This window comes from Eulemur rufifrons, chromosome 15 (assembly GCF_041146395.1).
Source record: "Eulemur rufifrons isolate Redbay chromosome 15, OSU_ERuf_1, whole genome shotgun sequence".
In the NCBI taxonomy this organism is placed as follows: Eukaryota; Metazoa; Chordata; class Mammalia; order Primates; family Lemuridae; genus Eulemur; species Eulemur rufifrons.
The window spans coordinates 31,922,760-31,943,782 of record NC_090997.1 but is presented as its reverse complement, the minus strand read 5'-3'; the positions used below and the strand labels follow the sequence as shown (position 1 = coordinate 31,943,782).

Here is a 21,023-nt window from a genome sequence, read left to right as displayed (position 1 = left end):
TTTTCAAAAGTTTATCAATAAGTACCTTTGGCTTATATTAACAAAATTTAATTTTCATACAGGGTGATCAAGGACGGCGAGGACCTCTGGGAGAAGTGGGTCCCAAGGGAGATAGAGTGAGTTCAAATTAGTCTCAATCACTACAAGCATCCTGCTTTTCAGTGTCATTTGTTGATTGTGATTATCTCTTAAACATGTCCTAAGTATTGTGGTAATTAAGTATGTCTTGTCTATTCTTTCTCTTCTGTCCTTCAGGGGGCTCAAGGTTCTAGAGGAATTGCTGGTCCCCCTGGGCCCAAAGGAGACACGGTATGTACAGAGCTGTAGCCATCAAGCGCATTTTTCAAAGTGATTTTGACTTGTAATAAAACTTTAGACAATAATGAAGAGAAGAAGAATATGACTTTTGGCAAGAGACACTGTGTTTCTTTGTGTGTCTTTAGGGCTTGCCAGGTGTGGACGGCCGTGACGGGATCCCTGGAATGCCTGGAACAAAGGTAGCTGTGTAATTTGGTGCAAGCGTGAATGAGGCTATTTCCGTCCTTGTCACCTGAGCACAGCATTTCCATTACTAAATTACCGGGAGGTTGACTTAGCCACCTTTGGCTTTTTTCCTTCTTTATTTTTTAATCAAGTGTCAAATATAAATACTTATTAGAATAGTTTGCTTATTTGCTTGGTTTCAGGAACTCAGTAAAATTGTCCTGTTGATGGGAGTAGGCTGAGTGAAATTGTGCATTTTGATTGAGTTTATGTCCTATGTTCCCTGTCCCTCCTCCCCCAAATTAAGTCACATTATAAAAGTGCATGTAAGGTCAGCTGTTGGGACACTCTCTTTACTTAGAGGTCTGTGCTCCTCCCTTTCTTAAAAGAAATAACAGCATTTTATCGGGTTCAAGGATATGCTCCTTCCTGTCTTAGAAGAAATATGGCAATTTATACAGATTCAAGGATATGAGAAACTCTTTTTTTCAGGGTCAACCAGGGAAACATGGGCCTCCTGGTGATGCAGGATTGCAGGGGTTACCCGTAAGTATTTGATGTTTTAAGTGTTTATAGATTTATATGCATATTTTAAAGATATGAATTTTGGGGAGAGACATGTTACACAATTACATGTTATATAATGGAGAAGATATGATTTACTTTCACATTTTTATAGTTTACATTTACATTTTATACTTTTTCTCTGAATAGTTATTTCTGTAATAACTATAAATATTAATAATCTTTATGTTTTATGTCCCTTTTCTCTCTTTAGTTCACTCAGGCTTCCTTATATATATATATTTTTACTAACCCTGAGTCATGGGCCAGTGTCATATACTTTGTTCTACTTTTAATAAGTTCTGGAGTTCTTGTTAGCAGGGTTGAGCCACAGGAGAGTTGAAAGTATGCTCAGGAACAGTGTGAGATATATTGTTTTTTTGGATTATGTGCTATTTTTGAATCATTCAAATTGGTTTTTCCCTACGTTAATGTGTCTGGAAATTCATTTGGATTGTGCCACATGTATTCTTGGCTTTTTGGAGGTAAATGTTTCAAGTTAATAAAGGATACTTGGTAATGCCAAGGACTGCCCCCCCACCCCCAATCTATTATGACATCTGACACTTCTTAAATAATCAGAGAACTTTAGGACTCCCAATAGTACCAAATCTTGATTGGGCCCAGCATCCTCTTGCCATTCCCTTTTTCTACCATAAAGTCTGGGTCCTCATTTTATTGTCCTGTACCTGAAACCATGCCACATCCCTGTACCCTCTGTCCTGTCCATTAGAGCTCCTGTTGACCTGAAAATGGTGCTGGATTCTAATCTGGACATTCATCCTTGAAAAATAACTTTAGTTTAGAGGTAGGATTTGCTTTAAGGGTATTCAGCGGTAACAAGCCAGATAGCTACAGTAAAGGGCTGCCCTAAACTGTGGGGAGTTCCACATCTGACTGTCCAGACTTTGGGACCTAGGAGGTCTCTCCCTCACGTTCAAGCTTTGAGGTTTTCATGGTTCCCCCAGCCCCTGGGAAGCGTGCAGTGGGCTTGGCATCTCATGGATTCTCGGATGATGTGACTGAATTCAGATTCTGTGTGCATTCTTTTAGGGTGTGCCTGGAATTCCCGGTGCAAAGGGTGTTGCTGGTGCAAAGGTAAAAGATTAAAACTTTTAATATTTTTCTAAATTTATTCTTTTATTAATACATTTTATTTGTAATTTTAGTATTTCCAGGCTGCCATTTATTTTATATTTGACCCTGGGGAGAAATAAAAAAGTAAAAGCTTTAAGGCTTCAAATGCTAATCTTTTTCCTAGCTGCAGAAAGAATGCTTTGACAAAGTGCTGCTGATTAGACTTCTTAATGAAAATGTCATCCTTTGCCAATATAAAACAAATAAAATTTTTATTGTTCCTTACCACTTAAAATAAGGAAGCTATTATTAAGCCATAAAACTTGTGTCAGTGAATATTAAGATGATTCAGTTTAAACTAAAAAGATGTTAGTCATTTTGTTCACAATAGTGATCAACCAGTGCTTATATTCTATACCGAACTAAAGTACAAGCAGTTAAAAACAATAGGTGGAAAAAATTAAAGGGATAAAATACAGCTTTGCTTTAGAATCAAAGAGATAAATGTGAATAATGTAGAAATTGGTCACTACTCGAGTGTATGGCTGCATCCCTCCAATCGTAGTGGCCCACGGCATCTTGAGCAGGGACAGTTGCTAACAAGAGCACCTTGAGAGATTGATGGTGGAGAAGGCATCTCCAGACATATGCTTTTCCTGGAGCTTGCTGGCAGGCTTTTTCCAACAGCATATCCTATTTCCTCATGCTGACTTGATTCTTAATAATTTTAATAGTGGGTGTCAATGTGAGTTAAAAGGGCTCAAAGAAGTGTGTTGGAGGTGGAAATGGTAAAGGAAGGATATACATTATTAATATTGTGAAGAAAGAAAAATCCTCTCATTGAAGGGGATCCCTTTTAACGAAGGCCAGAAGACCTTCATTTTTTGACATCTGACCTTTAATATAATTCTCAGACTAATAGTATCCTGAATCTAAAGGACTTTGATGTGCGTAACCAGAAAGAGATTCTACACCTTCCCATATCCTCAATGTGAAATCAGGAAATTAATGCTATTTAAATGTGAGAAACCCCCAGTCTGGGTAAGGCATGTTGGTGATTATGCTTTCTTACAGTATAAGTTACTTTGAATGTTGCATTTTACCTTTAGGGAACTACAGGTGCTCCAGGGAAGCCCGGTCAGTTGGGAAATTCAGGCAAACCGGTAAGATGCTATTTTACCTTTCGGTAAGTTCTAACCCATTGTGATCAGGGGTGGTTAACTTTTTCTCTACCTGTCTTCCTCATAACAGGGCCAACAGGGGCCCCCAGGAGAGGTGGGACCCCGAGGACCCCGGGGACTGCCTGTGAGTACTCCTTTTCTGTCATGCCTTTCCAAGGCACCTTCTCAGGACTTTGCTGGGCATTCATTCCTTCATTCATACATGAATGCTGTCTGATGTTTGAGCATGTGCTGGTCCAGATACACAAGGAAACGGAATGCTGTATAGATATACAATATATCTTGTTTTCACAAAATGAAGTGTATAAAAGAAGCATGATGATCCTTTCTGCTTTCATCCTATGTTGAAGGAAATATTTTCGTGTGATTTAAAAAACTTTATTGAGATATAATTTACATACTATATAATTCATCTATCTAATATGTACAATTTATTGATTTCTAGTATATCCACAGAATTTTGCAACCATCACTACAGTCAATTTTAGAACAGTTTCATCACCCTGAAAAGAAACCCTGTACCCACCTGCAGTCCTCCAACATTTCCTCCCAATCTCTTCAGCTCTAGACAACCACTAATCCACTTTCTGTCTCTGTAAATTTGCTGATTCTGGAAATTTCATATAAATGGAATCGTACAGTATGTGGGTTTTGAAAAAATGATTGACTTCTCTCATTTAAGCATAATATTTCAAGGTTCACTGTAGCATGTATCAGTACTTCATTCCTTTTATTCTTGAATAATAATTATATGGATTACTTGGGTGGATACATCATTTTATTGGTCCATTCATCTGATGATAGACATTTGGATTGTTTCTGTTTTTTAGCCATTATGAATAATGCTGCTATGAACATTCCTGTATAAGTTTTTGTGTGGACATGTTTTAATTTCTCTTGAGTACATATCGAGGAGTGGAATTGCTGGGTGATGTGGTAACTCTGTATTTAACCTTTGGAGAAACTGCCACACATTTTTTAGTGTGTTTGTAAACTTGCCTATTTTACAACAGCTATAGCATGCATATTTTCTCACTAGATACACTAGAAACTGATTAGAAAATTAAACATTATGCACTTAAATTTGACATTTATTTATACTTATGGATTTATGGGGTACATGTGCAGATTTGTTACGTGGATATATTGCAGAGTGGTGAAGTCTGGGTTTTTTGTGTAATCTTCAACCGGCTAGTGAACATAGTACCCATTAAGTAATTTCTTGTCCCACACTCACCTCCCATTCTCCCACCCTCCTTCCCTTCTGAGAGTCCAGTGTCTATTATTTCACTCTCTATATCCATATGTACTCATTATTTAACTCCCACTTATAAGTGAGAACATGTGGTATTCGACTTTCTTTTTCTGAATTATTTTACTTAAGATAAAGGTCTCCAGTTCCATTCATGTGGCTGCAAAAGGTATGATTTCATTCTCTTTTATGGCTGAGTAGTATTCCATGGTGTGTGTGTGTGTGTATGTATTGTTTCTTTATCTAATCATTGGTTAATAGACACTTAGGTTGATTCCTTATCTTTGCTACTGTGAATAGTACTGTGATAAACATGTGAGAGCAGGTATCTTTTTTTATTTAATGATTTCTTTTCCTTTGAGTAGATACTCAGTAGTGGGATTGCTGGATTGAATAGTAGATCTATTTTTAGTTATTTAGGAAATCTTGGGCCGGGCGCAGTGGCTCAAGCCTGTAATCCTAGCACTCTCGGAGGCCGAGGTGGGCGGATTGTTTGAACTCAGGAGTTTGAGACCAGCCTGAGCAAGAGCAAGACCTCGTCTCTACTAAAAATAGAAAGAAATTATATGGACAGCTAAAAATATATATAGAAAAAATTAGCCAGGCATGGTGGCACATGCCTGTAGTCCCAGCTACTCGGGAGGCTGAGGCAGAAGGATTGCTTAAGCCCAGGAGTTTGAGGTTTCTGTGAGCTTGACCCCACGACACTCTAGCCCGGGCAACAGAGTGAGACTCTGTCTCAAAAAAAAAAAAAAAAAAAAAAAAAGAAAGAAAGAAATCTCCATACTGTTTTCCATAGAGTTTGTACTAATTTACATTCCCACCAACAGTGTATAAGTGTTCCCTTTTCTCTGCATCCTTCCCAACATCTATTGTTTTTTGACTTCTTAATAGTGGCCATGCTGACTGGTATTAATATAAGACGATATCTCAGTGTGGTTTTAATTTACATTTGTCTGATGAGTGATGTTGAGCCTTTTTTCATATTTTTTGGCCATTTGTATGTCGTCATTTGAAAAATGCCTGTTCATGTCCTTTGTAATGAGATTATTTGTTTTTTTCTTGAGGTGTTTAAGTTCCTTGTAGATTCTGGATATTAGTCCTTTGTCAGATGCATGGTTTGTGAATATTTGCTCCCATTCTGTAGGTTGTCTGTTTACTCTGTTGGTTATTCTTTTGCTGAGCAGAAGCTTTTTGTTTAGTTACATCTCATTTGTTTATTTTTGTTTTTATTGCATTTGCTTTTTAGGTCTTAGTTATAAATTGTTTGCCTAGGCTAAAATCCAGAAGAGTTTTTTCCTAGGTTTTCTTCTAGAATTTTTAGTTTCAGTTCTTACATTTAAGTCTTTAATCCATTGTGAGTTAATTTTTGTATATGGTGAGAGATAGTGGTCCAATTTCATTCTTCTGCACATGGCTATCCAATTTTCTGAGCACCATTTATTGAATAGGGTGGCCTTTCCCCAGTGTATGTTTTTGTGTACTTTGTCAAAGATCAGTTGGTTGTAGTTATGTGGCTTTATTTCTGGGTTCTCTATTCTGTTCCATTGATCTATTTGTCTATTTTTATACCAGTACCATGCTTTTTTGGTTATTGTAGCCTTGATGGGTTTTTCATACTTGAGAAAAGTGAAATATTCCAGGTGCCTTGTGGCATGAGAGTAGAGTTTTTCTACTTCTCACAGATGTTCCTCAACTGACCTCTACGAGGTGGTTTCCTGAAGTTTCTCTGCAGCTAAAGAAACCAATTCCTACTCCTCATGATGTTCCTTGCTCACTTGTTCCTAGCTTATACTTCTTTTTCGTTTGGAGCTTGTGAATTTCTAATTAAAACATTTTCCATAAATTAGCTGTCAAAGTGATGAGGTTATAGCCAAATCATATTTCTAAAGCAATGGAGGTGCTATATGACTGGTCCCAGAAGATTTAGCAATGTGGGGGCATTAGAACTTTTAGAGTGTTTACTGTTACATCTGCTATTTACTTTAATGAGCAGAAAACTCTGCATAGTTGAAGGAACATTGACTGAGCACCTGTTGTATGCAAAGACCATTTACTGAACACAAAACATGACACAGAGTAGAGAGTGCTTGGCCTGTCACCAGTTAAATGCCGTGGGATGTACAAAGAAATGAAGAACTAGAGGCAGAACCTCAGAAAGGGTTAAGGAGAGAGTGGGGAGGTATTGATTCTCTTATGTGAGGGGAAGCAGATCACAGGAGGCTATGCTGGTGCAGAGTTTTGGGCCTGATTTTCAGGTTTTGGTTTTTGAATTTCCGTCAGAGTCCAAATTCTTCACATTGTTCCTGTTCCTGAGGCTCAAAGCCTTGGCATTCTTCCTCCATCACATTTCCTATCTCCGGTAGGACCTTTGATTCTGTCTCTTCAAGATCTCTTATACTTGACTCTTCTTTTCTATTCCCACTTCTACCACCCTGGTGCAGGTCATTACCTACTGCTTGAATTAGTGCAGTCATCTCCTGATTTGCTTTCTCAGCTCTGGTCTTTCTCTACCAGTGTCTCCTGATGGGGTACTGCTGATATTTTGGCTGGGCTATTTTTTTGTTCTCTAGAACTTTTTTGCACATTACAAAGTGTCTCACGTTCATGACCTCCGCCTTAGAGTATCAATTGTGTCTCCACAGTCATTGGGGCAAACTAAAATGCCAAACATGATTCCAACAGTCCTGGGGAACAAGAGTGCCCCCAATCTGCACCCACCACCATACTGGTATTTCCAAAGTACAGCTTGCAACCTCACTCCTCCTCCCCTTTTAAAAATCTACAATGGATTTCTACTGACAATAAGAGAAAGTCTAAAATCTTAAAATGTCTTTTAACCTCGTAGTTTTACTTCTCATGTCTGCCTTGCTTAGATCTTGTGTTCAAGTCAGGCTGGACTTGGTGCTAATTCCCAAACACTCCCTGCACTTCTCAGCCTGCCTGTTTTCCTTTAGGACAGACCCTGCAGTTAGATGGCTCTTTCCCCCATTTCTTTGACTCAACATTCCGTATGGTCTCTTAGATGTAATTGAAATGTTAATTCTACCATGAGTTTTTCATTGGCATCTCCAATGATGCCCTGTCCCCCAGAGAGAAGTGATCTTTCCTTATTCTGAACTCTGTAACTCTTGAGTCCATTGTACCACTAACTGAAGGAAGGCAGGGGCATATCTGAAGGACCTCAATGTTTCATACATCTCTTTACTCAGGGCTTGCCATAAGATAGTACACAGTAAATATTTCTTGAAGTGAATTGAGTTGGAGGCATCATAAATCGCGCCCTGCTGTTTTTGTTGGTAATAATTGACTTCTCACCTGCTATAATTTTTTCAGAAAAAATGTCATGATAGGTTATAAATACGATAGTTCTGGAGCAGCATTGTAACACCAAATCTACTACTGAAAAATACGTTTGTTCTTCCATTTTACATCATTAAATTCAGTTTTGTAGGTAAGTTCACACATTTTTAACTATGCCTCACAAGTTTGGTCAGTTTTTCTTGCATAGCTCAAATCAAACTGAGTAGAAGGAATGAGAATACGTTTCTAACATGTCCTACCTAGAAGCATGGATTTGAAATTAAGTAGTGTTTTCATCAGTGTTTGCCAATACCACTGCAAAAGCAAAAAAAGTATTTTTAGTTGGTTGGTTGGTTTTGGGTTTTTTTTTTTTTTTTTTCCTTGATTCCTCCAGTGATTTCAGATGAGCAACTCTCTTTGCTACTTGGGCCATGCTTCCCGCTTTCTCCATCATGCTTCCCATGGTCTGGGTGGCTTTTGGTTAAGGGTAGGCAAGTGGCCTGGGCCTGATTCTCTGATTTGGTCCCACCATGTCATGGCTCCTGGTCCATTTCTGTCTTTCTGGCTTCTCAGAACTTGCCAAGGCTTTTGCTAAGTGGGTTGTGTTTGCTCTTCTCTCATCGCTCTGACTAGGGTATGTGCCATGCTGATCTACCTCCACTTTTCTGAAGACAATATGCTCTGTGGTACAGAGGCTCGCTCATTTCTCTGCAGTCCCCCCTGCCCCCAACACTGACAGCAACAGCCTCAAGCACAGAAGTCCCTATATATGATGGGAGCTGCCCTCCCATCACACCTAGGCCCTGGCACGTTACCTCTGTAAATAATTTGTGAAGCTGATGTGTGTGATAGTTACAGTTTAAAAAAAGTTTTTTTCTGTCTCTGTGTGAGGGAATATATAAAACTACACTAGATAGAAATGCAATTATATGGTGTCATAAAATTGAATAGATTTTAAAAATATCTTTCTGACAAATCTAAAAGTTACTGTTATAGTAGAACTAATATGAGCTTTCAATGTTAATATGAAAATGGGTTTGTAAAAGCAGCAATCTTACAGAAATCATAATCTTCTGGGTTAATCAACATCCTTTTTGCCAGAGAGAGAGAGAGAGAGAGAGAGAGACAGGCACTTAGTATATAGTACAGGCTAAGTATAGTGATATATAATTACCCACTTCTAAAATTGGCAAGATACTAAGGATAGTGTTCATTATACAGCTAGTTAGCATTTTGAATAATTGGGCAAATACAACAGACATTACAAGGTAGAATGCAATGGAATAAAATCCATTTTTTAATGAAATAATTTTAGCAACAGAAATATAATTAAATTGTCTCATATTTTCTGTGATCTTTTAAAAGTTCCATTTTAAAAGGGAAGGCTTCAACTTGAATTATGTATCCCTAGGTATTTATGGAAATGATTTTTACCAAGTAGCACCCAGTACTTGTTTATAAAGAAGGCTCCCTGCTTGGTGATCAGTGGTGTTGACAGAAACTGGAGACATGAGGAATGAAGACTTATTTTTTTCCCAAAAACAACTTGTGTTTTCAAAAGAGACTTGGGGGATTCGAAAGGCAAACAACATTTAAATAAACATTTGGTTAAAAAACATAATTTTGACTGATTTCTTTAGCAATCACCTCAGATAAAAATAATAACTTGGCCAGGTGTGGTGGTTCACACCTGTAATCCCAGCACTTTGGGAGGCCAACATGGGAGGATTACTTGAGGCCAGGAGTTTGAGACCAACCTAAGCAACATTGTGAAACCCTGTCTCTGCAAAAAAAAAAAAAAAAAGTTTGCCTGGTGTGATGGTGTGTACCTGTAGCCACAGCTACTCAGGCGGCTGAGGCAGGAGGATTGCTTGAGCCGGGTATTCCAGACATGTTTCATTTAAGATGAAGAATATGAGAAAGAGGGCCTGTCCTAAAATGTCTGTTCCTACCAACAAGAAAAAGCTGGATTATTTATGAAGTCGTAATTTATTGAACCCTACAGAGGGCTGAGGTCGAAGGGCATTTAACTTGTTTGAGATCTAAGGAAAGGCAGGCACCTTTAAGCAGAGACAGGTAGTGAGCCCTGGCTGACCTGAAATAGAGGAAGACATGGCTTCCATGCACGCTAAAAAGAATAATTCAGCTAAAATTTATAAAGAATTGCTAAAGGGAAAATGTGAGCTACTGTCAGAGTATAGGACCCCTGGGAGCTGCAGACACAAGGGCAGTCTGTACCCACTAGCAGGCTCCTCATGAGAAAGACTGGGGGCAGGGCTGGAGAGGGGGGCAGCCCTGCTTTATGGTGCAGGCCTGGAGGAGGGTCCGTTTTTATCATGTCAACACCGACCATAGAACGATGGATTTGAAGCCAAGAAACAGTAGCTTAATAACTGTCACAGACCCGTCTCATTAAAGGAACAGATGCTCATAGAACAGAAGGAAAAGAAAGGGGGCAAACTTTTTTCTCCTCTTAATCTTTCTTTTAAAAATAAAAACTACTGTTACTTCATCATGAAAACAACAAGGCATAGTGTCATGTCTGGCACAATAAACAGAAATATGATGGTAAAAGTGGTGCTTGTTAAATCTTCTCTATTCCCAATGGGGCATGAATCATGTATTTATTAGACAAGCTAGTCACTTTGCTTGAGAAAAACAGATATAAAAGAGGAAAATATCAAACTGATAAAACTAAACCTACAGGCCAGGTGTGGTGGCTCATGCCTGTAATCCTGGCACTATGGAAGGCCCAGGCAAGAGGATCGCTTGAGGCCAGGAGTTTGAGACCAGCCTGGGCAACATAACAAGACCCTGTCTCTACAAAAATTTAAAAAATTAGCCAGGCGTGGGAGCAACTGGGGAAGCTGAGGGAGAAGGATTACTTGAGCCCAGGAATTTGAGGCTGCAGTGAGCTATGATCACACTACCTTACTCCAGACTGGGTGACAGTGCAAGACTCTGTCTCTTAGAAAATTAATAATAATAACTAACACTTTTATTGTGGTCACTAAGAGCCAGGCACTGTTCTTAGCGACGATGTGTATATCTTAACTAATTCAATCCTGGAAAAAAACCCATGAGGTAGGTACTGTTTCTATTTTCATTTTATAGACAAGGAAACAGACATAGGTTAAGTTGCTTGTTTGAAGTTATTAGCTGGTACCTGGTAAAATTGGCTTCAAATTTGGCAGTTGGGCTTGGCATTCATGTTTTTTTTTTTTTTTTTTTTGAGACAGAGTCTCTCTCTGTTGCCCAGGCTAGAGTGAGTGCCGTGGCTGTCAGCCTAGCTCACAGCAACCTCAAACTCCTGGGCTCAAGGGATCTTCCTGCCTCAGACTCCCAAGTAGCTGGGACTTTAGGTGAGCACCACCATACCCGGCTAATTTTTTCTATTTTTAGTAGAGACAGGGTCTTGCTCTTGCTCAGGCTGGTCTCGAACTCCTGACCTTAAGTGATCCTCCTGCCTCGGCCTCCCAGAGTGCTAGGATTACAGGCGTGAGCCATCATCCCCAGCCTCAGGGTCCATGTTTTCCTCTCCACCCTTGCATGTCACAGTAGCTCAAGTCATAGCCCTGTGCAGGATGTTTTTTAGTTGAAGTTTGCTTGCCAAATTCTGATTGTATGAGACATATGGAACTTTGGTGGTGAACATTTAACAAAGTCTAAATAAAGCTGGTGAAGAAAAACACACACAATGTAAGCTCAAGCAGATTCCTGGGTCTTACCCCAGGCATAAAGAATTAGAATCAGAGGGTAGGAGGCTGAATAAAGACAGGAAATGGGGAGATGGGGTGGGGGAAGACATCTACTGCAATACATTCCTAAAGAACTACAGGGATTCTAAAGCATAGCCATAGCTGGGAATCACTGATAGAGGGTCTGCATCTCTTTTAAAGCCTTAATTGGTTTCTTAAATAAGGATGAGTTGGCAGATGTGTCTGAACTTGTTGGAGAAATATATAGCAGCACAGAGCATCCAAGAGAAACATAGAGCTTTGTATTAGAGTCTTTCATTTTTTTTTTTTTTTTTTTTTTTTTTTGAGACAGAGTCTCACTCTGTTGCCCAGGCTAGAGTGAGTGCCGTGGCGTCAGCCTAGCTCACAGCAACCTCAAACTCCTGAGTTCAGGCGATCCTCCTGTCTCAGCCTCCCGAGTAGCTGGGACTACAGGCATGCACCACCATGCCCGGCTAATTTTTTCTATATATATTTTTTAGCTGTCCATATAATGTCTTTCTATTTTTAGTAGAGATGGGGTCTCGCTCTTGCTCAGGCTGGTGTCGAACTCCTGAGCTCAAACGATCCGCCCACCTCGGCCTCCCAGAGTGCTAGGATTACAGGCGTGAGCCACCACGCCCGGCCGTCTTTCATTTTTAATGATCAAATTTTGCCTTTATTCTGGTTCCTTTTGATTCTCCTGTTACAAATCTATTGTTGTCATGGGGTTTGCAAATATTAACAACCAGGAAGAATAGCTATTTCCTACCACCTCACTTGCCCACATCTGAGAATATGGTTATCACCACAGCTGTCGAAGCATAAGAGTTTTATCATTTATTTAGCACACTTGTTACCAGTGCCACGGTTAATTACTCCCTGCAGCATGTGCTTAGTTTAATCTATGTTTTTACAGATTACTATTTATATCTTGATTACTCATGTTTATCTTAGCTTATTAGGTAAAATTCGAGGACTTAGAGAAGGAGGATTCATATTTTTAGAAGACACAGAAATCACAAGAATGACCAGAAAATCTTACCCTAATACCTTGTATGTAACTGTTTGGTCACTGTTGGGAAAATAAACAATGGCGGTTTTCACATTGAGAGGATTTCTGTAGAAATACCTACATTTAGAATTGTCAGGGATTTATAGGGTGGACGTGAAATAAAAATGAGGAACCACATGCTATCTTTTTGTGCAGTAATAAGCAGTAAATGCCCACAATTTCACTGATCTTTCTCCTTGTCCTACATGTGTCAGGCTCTCACAGGTACACAAGTTTAGCCAAGCAGGCTGTTTGTACCGGGGCCCTGAACTATTCATTCATAGGTATTAACAAGGGTCTGCCAGTGGTTAGGAAGTACTTTTGAACTGTAAAAAGAACTTACAAGAGAGAAAATGAGATTCTAGCAGAGAAAATCTTTGTCATTGACTGGGAAGATAATTAATTCTTCCAAAGATAGATCAAAGGTTATACAATCATTTAATTTAGCCCTTTGGTTCATGGAAGAGAAAAAAAGTACATTAATCATCTTTATTTTGGATAAGATAGCATAATGACTCACTTATTTAGAAGTGAATACTTGGGGTTGTGTCAAGAACTGAGCTTATTAACCTGATATTAATTTTTTCCCCCACCAATTGCTATTGATCGTTCTGTGAATTAATGTCATGTTAGCTCGATGACATTTAGGATCTCAATCATGATTAAGTTGAGAAATTATTTGAAAATGCCAACAGAGCCAATATACTAAAAAACATCTGTCTTGAACTTTGAAATTCTAGGCCAAATTAATGGGGTGGAACCCAATCTTTGTATTATAGATGGATAGGGGAATCTATCATAGCGGCTGCTTTTCATCTGGACTTAACATCCTTCCAGCATCCATCCTCACGGGGCACAGCCTCTGGCTTCCAAGCTGCTCATGAGAGTTAAGGACCAATGTGTCATCCAAAACTCATATATCAGATAGGTTCTTTATATAAAATTGTTGAAAAATTCTTGAGAGCGTTTAGTTTAAATCACCTAAAAGTAATTTCAAATGACAATCACAAAATTATCACTCATAGCTAGAGACTGTTGTAATTTAACAAACATTTCTTAATCCTTTAGAGAAATTGAAATTTCAGAAGGCTTATGTATCTTGACACTTTGTTAAACTTAAAGATGAATGAATAGCATGTGGGTCAGAATAGAGTAATCTTATCAGAAGCATTTATAAATATTAAGCATTAATATGGAGTTGTCATTGTCATTTTAAAGAAAAACTAACTCAAAGGACTCCTCTCATTTTTATATACACCTTCCAGGAAATGTAATTAGAATGGTCAAGAATTTAAAGGATGAAAGTGAAACTAAAATGAGGAATTAATAATGTTAGTGTTCAGCTTACTTGAACATGCATTAGAAATAAAATTAGGTTTTATCAGACTGCATAAAATTGCATGAAGTTCTCAATGGAAAAAGTTGAAAAGTTCATGTGTTTCCTTTCCTCAATAGATTTGAAAAGCTTAAAGTTTCAAATAAAAAATTGAAATTGGCTCACAATAAAATTAGTGTTGCTTTTGGTGTATCTTCGTTATAAATTGTACTTTTAAAAGTCTATTTAATCTTTTAAGATGTGTTTAGAACAAGAATGAGACGAAAAATTTTTTTTATTTCAGAAACTATATACATTTCTACCATCTGTGTCTTTTTGAAGTTGCAATAGTAATTTAAAGGCAAACATCTCTATCCTGTGTTTCCTTTTTCAGTCTTTTGAGGTTTAAGATCATTTGCCAGATGTTGCTTTAAAATGTTCTGTAGACCCGAAAATTTACTCTGTGTTCTAGGCATGGTGCAGAATTCCAAGTTAATATATACCTGTACCTCAAGAACACAGAATCTAAATGAGGGGATAAGACATGTACAAAAATAACCACAATAAAAATTAGAATGTGATTTAGATGCTAAAAATTACTGTCACTTGATACACATGTATCAGATATTATTTCTGCTAATCTGTAATCACAATAAGCATTAGAGCATTTACTGAGAGATGGACACAGGAGGCTGTAGGCCCTGCGTATGGTGGCCTATGCCTTCAGCTGCAGGATGGGGAGAATACTTCAATGACTTGTAGATTTAAACAAAAACCTAAATAGAATGTTGTTTTATTTACATCGTAATTAAGCATTTGGATTTTGGCAAAATATCCAGTTGACAATGACGTTTGTGTTTTCACAAGGGCAACCGAGGAGAAATAGGACCCGTAGGATCCCCAGGCTTACCAGGTAAACTGGTAAGTCATGTTTCATTTATTTGCTTTCTACGAAACACAATACATTGTTAAAAATAAGCAAGAGGAGAAAAACAATTTACAATTTAATCAGTCCTACTTGATTTCTACTGTTATGTGAATGTGTGAAAATGTAAACGTGATATTTCAAATTATATCTAGGATACCCTCAAAGGATATTTTAATCCGTGTGGTTTGTAGCGTATATTCTAAAACTAGGAGAGACACGAAGTGCTACATTTGGCCTCTGGTTGTTCCTGGAATTGCAGAGAACTGAGAGTGAATGCTGCCTTATGCAGTGCTTGTTTACACAGCGAGAAGCAGCAGCGCCATTGCAGGGGGCTGGCTGAAAGAGCCTACTGTTGCACAGGAGCAAAGGGAATTGGGGACCTCAGAGGTGGGTGGAGGCTAGGAGGGGGGACTGGCCCCTCTTCCTATTAGAATATGGGAGAGAGGCAACTTGAGGAGCAGGGTTAAACCAAACACAGCACGTTTATTTTAGACACACGAGTCAACACAGCCCAGGTTGTGTCTGGTTACTGTGCTTTCAGTGTGGCAGTGACAGTGACTCTGGGGACTTTGTGTTTGTTTTTCAGGGTCCTGTTGGTAGCCCTGGCCTCCCGGGCTTGCCTGGGCCCCCTGGACTTCCAGGAATGAAAGGTGACAGGGTAAGAAATATATCCAGCACTCCAGAAAGTTCCTTATTTGGAAGGGTGATTTCTACCACATTGAGAAACCAAGTTTGCTTTTGGCCCGATGGAGAACTTTTCTAGAATGTATCATAGATAGCTATCAAGAAAGGTATTTTAAATTACTGAAAGTTGAGACTGAGAAGCAAAAAATCTATTAATAATTTATCAGAAGAAAAAACTGAAAAGTAAAAAATTTCAGTTGTAATCACGTTTTCTGTTTGGTTCTAAATTTATATTCCTACCAGTCAAATTTTACGTGGATGTGATCAAAGATGCCCCAAGTTACCAAAGACTCTTGGACAATTGTCAGTTTCTCCGTGTTTTCTGATTGTTGCTGGGTGGTGAGGAGTGAGAGAAGTTCTCTCCTCCCATCTCATTATTTACACTTGTGCGTATGCACCAGCCCAATAAGGGGAGTTGCTACATTTAAAATTATACAAATAGCTCAAAATACTGAAAAAGTGTTATACTTTATTCATTACAGGGTGTAGTTGGTGAACCTGGTCCAAAGGGTGAACAGGTAAGTCCTGTTATTTGATTAGTATGAAATGCATTGTTTGATGTGCACCACTTCACAAGTGTGTGTGTGTGGGGAGGGGAGTGGGGGGACTGGCCGGTTTATGGGTGTGATTAAAACCATGGAGCCCAGCAGTTTTTCTCAATGTGCTTCATGGTGAGTGACACCAAGAATTGAGATTGGTCCTTAGCCTTATCTAGTATTTTAATAAGCTGGAGCTAATGATAGTGCTGCCTCCAGGACTGCACACTGTCCTTCCTTTGAAGAAGGTGGCCCTGTCTCTCTGGTTAACCAAACTGGTAACTCGCGTCTGATAGAGCCTCCCATACCCACATCAGAATGTTTTAAGTTTTTCTTGATCAAGACCTCAGCAAATAAACTGTACATGTGAATTAGACTCAGTCATTTGCCTGGGTTCCTTTTTCTACTGTAAGAGCTCTCTTTCAATGCTAACCTCATTGTAAACTTGCCGGATATGTCAATAATCCTTCATTTCAGCTGAGACTCAACCTCACCTTCTGGCTTTTCTCTAGGCTATTTTCTGATTGGGACTGGCCACTGACAGCTAGACTGGAAAGCCACTGAGAGCATTTTTGTATTTCTTCATGGTCCTGGGAGCACTGTGGGCACTTATGAATGGTTGAATGGTTCAAATTGAGCCATGGGACTAAGAATTTAAAAAAGTGACTTTTGATTTTAACTTTTAGGGTGCCTCTGGTGAAGAAGGTGAAGCAGGAAGAAGGGGTGAACTTGTAAGATTTTTTTTTTTCTGGTTAACAATGAAGTCTTACTTATTTTTAACTGTAATTAGAAACATATATATTTTTGTTTTTTCTGACACTGTTATCTTCCCTGGCTTCTTTAAAGGCTGAGATGTTTCTTCTATAAGCTAACAAAAAACTTCCAAGATTGCAGCCACGATCAAATAAAGCAGAGAGGAAACACCCTGAAAATAAACAGAACTGCCTTTAAACTTTTGAAGAACAAAAATGTTCCCTTATAGATGGTGACTCCTCTTGTGGCTTTATATTTAGACATTCAAGATAATTTTTATATATTTAGGAACTATAGAAACTCTATGAATAGTGCTTATCACGAAAACTGATGTTAGAAGGCTGTGGCTCAACAACCTGATGATATTCTCTCTAGTCTAAAACCCTCCAAAGAAGTGAGCTCCATTGCTAGAGGATGCCACTGCTAAATTTCCAGGAAGTCGATCAAAATGAGAATAAGGTTATCATTACTGCTAGACCTGCTTGGTTTGCTGACTCATCATTATTGTTCTTATACAAACTAACATGACCTATTGTGGAAACTTATGCTTTGGTCCTGTGGGATCAAGGTAATAGGTTTCTCATAAAATAGCTTTTGAGAACTTTTAGTGCAGGAAAAAATTCTAGTAATGTTTTATTCAGATTTTCAGGATTCAGAGTTAATATAAATTTAACATCTAAATTAGGCAAAGCTTCCCAACTAATAAGTAAATTCATAAGATTATTCTATTTTGTTTTCTTTTGAAGTTATTCATTTTATGGGCTAAGAGGATGTTTTAAATATTAATAATTCTGTTTTGTAGTGGAGTTTAATTGATGTTCTAACACTTGAGCTGAATTTATAAGTAGAATTAGTGGTGGGAGATTTTCAACTTTTTTTTTTTTTAAGCATAAAAGCATGCATATTTGGCTTGATAGACTTTTGGGGGTGAATTTAACATATTGTTTGAGTTATAAAAATGAAGCCATCAGGTTTAAATGTCTATTGTGTTTTATAACAGAATACTATTTTATTATCTTTTGACTTACACATTTTAATTCTCAAGGCTTAGCATAGTTCTGGATGGAACCTTGGAGAGCTCTGATTCAACCCTGTTATTTAACAGATAAGTTAGCCAAAGGCTGGGAGGTTACATAGCTTACAGAGGGGCACAGGGCTAAGTAGCAGAACTGGGACTAGAATCCACATCTGAGTCTAATATTTTCCTGCAGTGCCAGGGTTCATCTGTTCATATTTCAGCAGTACAATAACTTTTTAATGTTTTTAGGACACTATCAGATGTGAATACATTATTCTAATATAATTTTATTTTATTGATTTAGGGAGATATAGGATTACCTGGCCCAAAGGGAACTGTAAGTATAGTGAACAGTAATGGTATAAAAATTAAAAATATCAATAAAGCTGTATAAAATGTAATGTCCTGCTTTATGAAATCATTCTATATAATTCAATTCTTAAATGACTTATCACCATGGAAATAAATGTCTAAATTTATTCTTTAGGTAATAGATTAATTCAATAGAAAAAAACTTACAATGGTGTATATGGATCTACCTTTTGAACTAACCACTCTAACGGAAGTGTTTTTTCATATCATAAATAGTTCAATGAGTCTTACTTGGTAATAATAGTCTAATTTCCTCCCCAAGTGGGTCATTTTTAAAGAAGTGACTTGTGCTTTGTGGTGATGAGAGTATAATTGAATTTTGTTGGCAGTTATACCATTATAAAATATTTCAGTGATTTTCTTAATCTCCTGTGTGTTCTAGTTGGGGGAGTAAGATAGAGGAATAATGCATAAGAAAATATAACAGGATTATTAGACCTAGAAAATGATAGTCTTATTCAATTTTTGTCATTTTACATAACTAAACTGATGTCTTTAGAGATTTAGGTATATTCAGAATTACAGAACCAGTTAGTAGGAAACCTGAGATGACTTACTAATTTGAAAGGAATGCATATCTAACAGAATCAGAAACTTAAGAAAGTATAAGGAGAAAAGATGAAGCTCAGACCTCAATCTCAAATGCCACTACCACCAGCTCCCAGTAAATTTCCAAGTCCTTCCTATTTCTGGCATCTCCCCCACTCCTCTCTGTCCCTGTCCAACATATTATTTTCATGGCAGCCAATGTAACCTAGATTTAAAAAATAAAATAAAATCCACTGTGTATACCTCCTCTGCTTAAAACCCTTCAAGAATATGCTTTTATAGAATAAAGTCAGATTCTTAGCAAGGTATACAAAGCCTTCAATGAAGTGTTCTTTGCTTCACCAACCTCATCACCTATGTAGCTGAAACTTCATCCATTTGCATGTCTTTTTACATGCCATGCTGTTGAACATCTTGTTCCATTTTCCCAGCCTGGAACACTCTTCCTTGGAATAGCTACTTCCTGCTTAAGCATTTAGATCCATTCCCAGCCCCACTTTCTCTGGGAGGAGCCACCCAGACTTGGTTTCAGTGCCCAGCCTTGGGCTTTTTGCATACCACAAGGTGGATATTGATACGTTTTATTAATTTTCCTGCCTCTAAACACCATGTCTCAAATTTCAAGTAACATTTTATGCCTAAGAATCTTTGACAGAAATGGTTTAGAATTGAAGGAAAAAGAAGAGTAAACCGTGAAAGAGTTTTGTAATAGAAATCCTACTTCACTATCTAGAAATACTCAGTTCAATTCAAGCTATAAAAGAAAAAAAGCGAATGAACCATGCAGTGGTCAACATAAGTTAATTTCATTCAAATTTGGATATAGTATTAGGAATTAGGCCTCGATTCATCACCTCCTTCCCTACTGTGTCTTACCTGACATTGCTCAGGTAATACTGATGAAATTGAAGTGCACTGTCTCAGAACCAGGGGCAATAGTAACTCACACAAAGACTTTCACTTTCCTCATTGATTTCAGCAAGACCAAATCATTGATCAGTAGATGTCTGTGAGCTGATTTCTACTTCAGTATACCATTCCTCAATGGAGGAATTCTTTCCTAAAGACCTAAAGCCCCTTATGATGTCCTGGCCATATTGTCCCTTAATCTCTTCATCAAGAAGTTCTTGTCCCTTGTTGTAGCAATATTTCAGCCATTGCCAGCAGGATAGTATACTCTGATTTGGTCTCCTTTATTTTTTCTGCCAGTTCTTTAGTTCATTTCTGAGTTCATTTTGCCTTCTCTTCTGGGTTGTTTTAGAAGTTGTTATAGTTTTGCACCCTAGGTTACCCGACAATTTTGCAGCCTCCCATCATGGTATCTTTCCTTGTTGACACCGTCTTTCAGGAAGTCTTTTAAGCCATAATTTCTTTATAGAAGCAATTTTGGCAAGTTGACTTAGATGAATATCAATGTTTTTTTGCATAAAGAGAGATTGGAAAAAGCACATTTGCTGAGCTTTATTTGAATGTGTCTAGTGAAAGCATTGCTTTATCACCTTCAGTTTAAAGCATTTGTTTGAAAGAGTTAGCTTTTTCTAGATAAATGTTGCACATGAAAAAGCAGGATTAAATTGCTTTATAAACATTCATATCTTGAACACTAGCATTCCATTGTCGCCTCCTTTTTATCTTCTCATTCTTATTCTGAACAACAGTACATTGGAGCTAGTCTACCACGAATTCTACCAGAGGAATTTAACATTTTTTTTTAGTTTAACAAAAAGTGAATTAATTTAGTCTCTTTTAAAAAGCAGTTATTGTAGATGAAGACTTTTAAATGCTTTTAGTGGTCTGCTTTCAGAACAAAAAAATCTAACTTCTATTTGCTTTTGAGCTAAGGAAGCAAGTGGTTTATTTTTAACTTTAATATTTATATTTTTAACTTCCTTAATACTTAGACAAATTGTGAACTTTTTCTGATTGAATATTTTAAATGCAGCATTAAAATGTGGAATTTTAAGTGCATTTTTTTATGTTTGGATTTTATAATTACTGGATACCACTGCTATCTTCACATTTGCTAAAAAAATGTTGTAAAGCCTAAATAACTTATCTTCTTGGAAATATCTTTCTTTTATGCTTGCTGCATTGGTGATATGCAAAGTAACATACAGGAACTTGGTGGCCTCTGTGTGGCCAGAAAATGTTAACAAGCCCTATTAAAAACTAACTTGCTCTTAAGGAAGTGGCTGACATTATGAAGAATGTGGTTTTAAAAAAATGTTTTATCCCAAT

General features: G+C 37.8%; 1 protein-coding gene across 1 annotated transcript in view; it reads left to right on the top strand.

Annotated features, from left to right (window-relative positions):
* Positions 1–21,023, top strand: part of COL9A1 (collagen type IX alpha 1 chain) — a 57,445-nt gene that overhangs the window by 17,340 nt on the left and 19,082 nt on the right. The window contains exons 13-25 of the mRNA XM_069489065.1: positions 63–116; positions 256–309; positions 444–497; positions 687–716; positions 976–1,029; positions 2,101–2,145; positions 3,234–3,287; positions 3,376–3,429; positions 14,813–14,866; positions 15,460–15,531; positions 16,040–16,075; positions 16,780–16,824; positions 18,169–18,201. Coding sequence (XP_069345166.1) covers positions 63–116; positions 256–309; positions 444–497; positions 687–716; positions 976–1,029; positions 2,101–2,145; positions 3,234–3,287; positions 3,376–3,429; positions 14,813–14,866; positions 15,460–15,531; positions 16,040–16,075; positions 16,780–16,824; positions 18,169–18,201 — 639 coding nt within the window. The remainder of the gene's footprint in view (positions 1–62; positions 117–255; positions 310–443; positions 498–686; positions 717–975; positions 1,030–2,100; positions 2,146–3,233; positions 3,288–3,375; positions 3,430–14,812; positions 14,867–15,459; positions 15,532–16,039; positions 16,076–16,779; positions 16,825–18,168; positions 18,202–21,023) is intronic.